The sequence below is a fragment of the Sinocyclocheilus rhinocerous genome, unplaced genomic scaffold (genome assembly GCF_001515625.1).
Source record: "Sinocyclocheilus rhinocerous isolate Xijiao unplaced genomic scaffold, SAMN03320098_v1.1 scaffold1259, whole genome shotgun sequence".
NCBI classification, from domain to species: Eukaryota; Metazoa; Chordata; class Actinopteri; order Cypriniformes; family Cyprinidae; genus Sinocyclocheilus; species Sinocyclocheilus rhinocerous.
In genome coordinates this window covers 428,506-434,505 of record NW_015650717.1, presented here as the reverse complement: position 1 = coordinate 434,505, position 6,000 = coordinate 428,506, and the positions used below count along the sequence as shown (strand labels likewise).

At 36.2% G+C, this 6,000-nt stretch overlaps 1 protein-coding gene across 1 annotated transcript in view; it reads left to right on the top strand.

The window, feature by feature from the left end:
• The window catches only part of LOC107712502 (centrosomal protein of 152 kDa-like), a 45,825-nt gene that overhangs the window by 26,631 nt on the left and 13,194 nt on the right, over positions 1-6,000 (top strand). Inside the window, 2 exon segments of the mRNA XM_016517772.1 lie at positions 2,844-3,067; positions 3,182-3,329. Coding sequence (XP_016373258.1) covers positions 2,844-3,067; positions 3,182-3,329 — 372 coding nt within the window.

Here is a 6,000-nt window from a genome sequence, read left to right as displayed (position 1 = left end):
ATATATATATATATATATATATATGAATATAGCATTAAATGAAATTTGTAACAACGTATAACATGAAACTTAACAGTTGAAATTCACCGAATGTTCGGCAACTGAAATTATTCATTCAAAAATAACAAAAAAAAAGCTCTTTCAGTGTTCGGCCGAATAAGCGAAAAGACCGAATAAATTGTACCGAACAATGACATTTTTGGTGACGTGATCAAACAGCAACCAGCGTAGAGTGAGAGGCGCAATGCAGCAAACATGACAGTAGTGTGGAAGCATTTAAAACTCAGAGAAGACGTAAAAATCATTACAAGCACCGACAGAGAGAGACTGTTTACTGCATCACATGTCTTCAATGAGAAGAGGAGGGGGTGGTTGTTGCTGGTTACTGTATGATGATTGAAATTGCGAAATAACCTTAAACAATTATTAAACTGCAGAATGTTATGTTTTCTAATGCACCCTCAAACTGCATGACAGCTCTGCATGAGCTTGCGGCTCTATCTGCTTGTTAGCCAGGGTTCAAAGTCCAAAGCCCAAAGAAAATCTGCGCTGAAACACTGTTACTCGTCGTCATTGCTCAGTAATATTTTTATGAATTTTTACAAGGCATGGATGTGACATTGTGATATGTGCGACAAACATCTTCCCAAATTCGTAATGAGAATCATTTATAAATCTGCTGTTGTTAACAAAAAGAATCACTGAGGTCTTCCTGCGGGTTTCTGCCAAAATAAAAGCTCCATCAACATTCATAAATGTTAGTATTGTAATTTAATGTTGTTCTGTAAAATAAAATAAAGTAAGACAATAATAAAGATAATAATAATTACAGCAGCTCTATTAATATATTTATTATAACATTAACACAGTGTTCAAATTGGGATCTGTTGTATTTTCTAATGTTTTAAAAGAAGTCTCTTCTGCTCAGCATGGCTGCATTTATTTGTACAGTAAAAAATACAAAAACAGTAATATTGTGAAATATTGCAATTTTAAATAGCTGTTTTGTATGTGAATCTAGTAAAATGTAATTGAATGCTGTGATCAAAGCTGAATTTTCATTATTACTCCACTCTTCAGTGTGACATGTCCTTCAGAGCTCATTCTAATATGATGATTTGCTGCTCAAAGTGTCCCGTTTTCCTTCTTTTTTTGTCTTTAGCCAATCACATGCCTAATTCAAGAAGGGGGTTAAATTAAGTAAAATTGTGCTTTGTTGGTATAATTGGTATATAAAATGTTAAACAAATATTTTAATGTGTTAAATATTTTAAAATTGTTGTTTTGGAATTTACTTTTTTATTTGAAAAGCAAGACAAAACAGTAAAAAACACATTTTGGAGGGAACGCGAAAAACTGTATTCGGCCTTTGGCCCAGTGTTTCATTTTGTTCGGTTTTGGCTTCGGCCAAGAATTTTTGTTTCTGTGCATCCCTACTTACCAGTATTAAAGGGGTCCTATTATGCTTTTTCACTTTTTCAATTTTAGTTAGTCTGTAATGTTGCTGTTTGAGCATAAAAAGGATCTGCAAAGTTACAAAGTTCAAAGTCCACTTCAAAAGGAGATATTTTATTTAACAGAAATCACTTTTCAAAAACTACAACGAACGACTCGTTTGGACTACAACGCATATTTTCCGGGATTTGTGATATCACAAATATCGACGAATGGGACGAGACCTGGTTGAGCTGCACTAGAGAAGGCAATGAGTGTTATCACTATATGGAGACACGCTAGCTTTCCCGAGGCAGACGAACTTAGAGTGGGTACAATCATCCGGGTTTAAATCGCGCTCAAATTGATTTGATATTGACGCAATATTTACACTGAAGCTCGCAGGTGGCTATAGTAAGGGGAGAGCCTGTTCTAGTACACCCCCAAAACAAAACCAAGACTTTGTAAAAGAGAATAATAGGACCCCTTTAACACCTACATATTATTTTTCTTACAAAAAAACCCATCAGAAAACATCAGTTACTCTGAAATATTTTCAAACTAAATAAATAAATTTTACGAATTAAACTTTATTTTTTATGGTGAAAAAGATGATCCGTTTTCATGCTGCAGTGGTTTAGGTGGCAAAAGAATGAAATGAGGGCTTCACCTTTTTTAAGCCTTCGTTCCTTTTTCAAATTTAGACTGTGTAGTCTTTGAACTTTTGCTCTGCACCCCTTTGGGCGGTAGTTAATTTCATAGTTTGTTATTGTTGTCTGTTTTATAGTGTGTTTGTGCATACATAATCATGTTTTTGACAAAATTCGGTCCTAAAAGCATGTGAGAGATACAGAAAAGAGGCTAAATGTATATTTATAAAGATAGATGTAAAAGAAACAAAGCAACCTCGGCGTCCGATCGCAGGCCTCCGCTCCTTGAGTTCTCTCCAGCGCTGGAAAGCTGATCCGATATTTACACGGGTCCTACTTCTTGCCTTATCGTTCCGCAGACGTTTTCCTCTTTTGTTTTTTATCCGCCATCTCTATCTTTCTGTCGCTCGGCTCGGCTAATGTCCGTCCCATGCACTGAAAGCTCTCTCCTCCACATCACGAGTAGACACGCCCCTTATTGCTGATTGGCTACAAGTTTGTTTTGCGATTCGGCCCGAATCAGTTTTCTAAAGTGTTTTTGAAAAATCACTTACTGTGCCTTTAAAGAGTTATTTAGTACAATTTTGCCAGAAAAAGTTTTCGAATTTTTTATCATATGTTAATGTAAAAAATCTTGTGTAATATAACTTGTGTTTGTTTGTTTGCTGGTTTTTATTGTATTTGTTATACTTGTATTTTTTTTTTAAATAGCCTAAGATGCTGACATGGCATTAAATAAAAATATACTACTACTATAAGAGAGGAAATGTGTGCGTACACAGAGCCTAAAGCAGCAGCATGTGGCCGGTGCGGTGATGGACAGCATGAAGCAGCAGATGATGGATCTGTGTCGCTCAGACACTCTGACACGAGCGCGTGAGCAGCACGATAGAGACATGGCCGCCATCCAGGAGCAGTACGAAGCCAAACTGCTCACCCTTCAGCAGAAACTAGACACACAATCACAGAGTCTGAACGAGCAGGTCAGATACATGTAGATATGAATTATTCCCGAGTGCGGATTAATCCCTTACAACAGAGGGCAGTGCAGGCCTGCGGTTTCACCGTGTGTGTGTGTGTGTGTGTGTGTTTGTCAGGCTGAGGCGGGCCAGCAGCTGCTGGATCAGGTCCGGCTGCTGGAGCGTCAGAGGGAAGAGGATCAGGTGGACAGAGCCGCTGTCATCAACACCCTCACACAGCGCCTGGAGGAGAGCCAGCAGCAGTGTGCCAAACTGCTCCACACTGGTATGTGGCATCCCATGTGCTTCTGTTTGTTTTTACTGTTGTGATTGCTCGAGCCTCATGGGTAATCGTATGGGCCAGTCATATTTTTCTTTTGCAGTTAACACAGTTTAAAGGGGTGGTTGATTGTGATTTCACTTTTTTAACGTTAGTTAGTGTGTAATGTTGCTGTTTGAGCATAAACAATATCTGCAAAGTCACGATGTTGAAGGTTCAGTGCAAACGGAGATATCGTCTTTTAAAATTCTGTCAGTTTAATGCCTACAAAAACGGCTCGTAGGGACTACAAAAAGTTACTTCCCGGGTTTGTGATGTCACAAATCCAGAAATTTACATAAACCCCACCCCCAGGAACATGCTACAAAGGGGGCGGGGCCATCTTGCACTGCTTTAGAGAAGAGGAAGAGATGTTGCCATGCCGTCAAAACTAGGGGTGCACGAAAAAATCCATTCATATATGAATCGCGATTCTTTTAACGATTCTAATGGATTCACAAGTTTCAAAATCAGTGTTCTAAAGCAGCGATTCTTAATACTGTTCCTCACGTCCCCTGCTCTGCATCTCTCTCTCAGACAGATATTTTTTACATAGCTACAAGAAGCGTTAAACACGGCCGCGCACGCAGTTGCCGTGGTAGCGAGCAATACTTGCTGGCGAACACTTCTTACTGTTACAAAAATGCTAAAACGCAATCATATATTCTGCTGTATTGAAGCTTTAATCAGGATAAAACCGTATATTAGAAGCTAACATAAGCAGCAGCATTTACAAATAACAGCGTATCTAAAAGTATGAGACAACAACAAACAAAAAACAAACCATTCTGAAACGTCCTGTAAGAGCCGTGCTTGCACAGGTTCTGCGCAATCCTCTTCACTAATATTCTCTGGGTCTCAATCGGGCTCAAATTGATAAGCAATATTGACGACGCCATTGTTTACAACACAAGCGGAGCGCATGCCACTCGAGGTGAGGGGTGTGACATTTAGATGCGCACTGGTGGTTTAGCGAATCACAACACACTGGACCAGCTAACTAATCTGAGCATATTGCGTATTTCTGAGGGAGGGGCTTCATTAAACCAGGAAATCATCAGAGCTTTTATAGGAGAAGGGACAGAGCGGTATAGAATAAAGGTATATTATGTGAAAAATGTTTTTTTTGTTTTTTTTAAACGAAGCATTAACGCTAGGGCTGTTGGTCGATTAAAATTTTTAATCTAATTAATTACAGGGTGCTGCGATTAATTAATCGCAAACTAATTTGGCTGTGTAAATACCCCCAAAAGATAATTTAAAGCTATTATTGTGTTAAATGTTAAGGCTACAATGGCCTAACAAAAAGTATGGAACATAAAAGAAGATAATTTGAGAAACATCTCAGTATTTTTTTGTTCATGCAATGAAAGTCACTAGTGACCAAAACAGCTTAGTTACCAACAGTCTTCAGAATAACTTATTTTATGTTGTGCAAAAGAAAGTGAGTCTTTCAGGTTTGAAACAATATGAGGGTGAGTAAATGATGACAGAATTCATTGAACTATCCCTTTAATGTTTTATGTATTTTTATTTTTTTTAATAAATGAAATTATAATCTAAAGAAGAAACTAAAGCTACCAGCAGATGGCAGTAAATGTCTTTATGAGTCGATTCATTCAAACCGCTGAATCATTCAGGAATTCAGTAAACGACTCTCTTTATGAATGAGCTACTGAATCATTGATTCACACGATTCGTTCAAAATGGAGATTCATTCAGAAATCATTCTTGTTCTTTTCTAAATACTGTTAATTGAAAGGATTTGTTTTGGAGTGAGGGGAACAAAAATAGCCTAGCTATGTTCACAGTGTTTATTATAATGTTTGTGAACATTTCGCGTCAGCATTAGGCATTTCTGAATGAAACAATAAAATGCGACGTATACGCGACTTATGTTTTTTCCCCCTAAAAAACATTTTTTTTTATACGCGTAGCGTATTTTAACCATGCAGCAAACCTTTTTAAATATTTTGATAAATTACTGAAAAAATAAATAATTAAATGACTTTTTAAACCGTTTAACTGATTGTATTAATCGGTCAAAATTCTTACGGTCGGTTAAACGGTTAAAATGAACATCCCTAATTTTCATCATGTTATTTTTTCATAACTAATTAATTAAGTTAATGCGTTAAACTGACAGCCCTAATTAACACATGTTAGACTGCACCCCATAAACACAATCAAGCCTAGAACAAAACCAGTCAACCACCTCTTTAAACATTTCAGATAAACTACAATGACTCGGGTACACAGAATCAGGGGCCTTCACTTTTTCAAATCGTCTTATAAACGACATAAAATCCAGGGCACATGTTGTGTATATTTGTAAAAGGCGTTTATTTAAATGGGCTTTCCATAAAGGATATAATGATAATAATAATAGCTATTATTAGTAGTAGTATTACTACTACTATTAAAAATGAAGTATAATGTTGTATTGTATTAAAATTAGAATTAAAATATTAAAATAAACAAATTTATATAATGTCTTTTTTTTTTTCTTGGTTTCATTTTATTTTTTTTACTTATGTTCCCCTTAAAATATTAAATATTTGAAAACATTTGATTATCTTTGTATAATAATAATTATTATTATTATATAATATAATAACAAGTATAGTATTCTTATTAT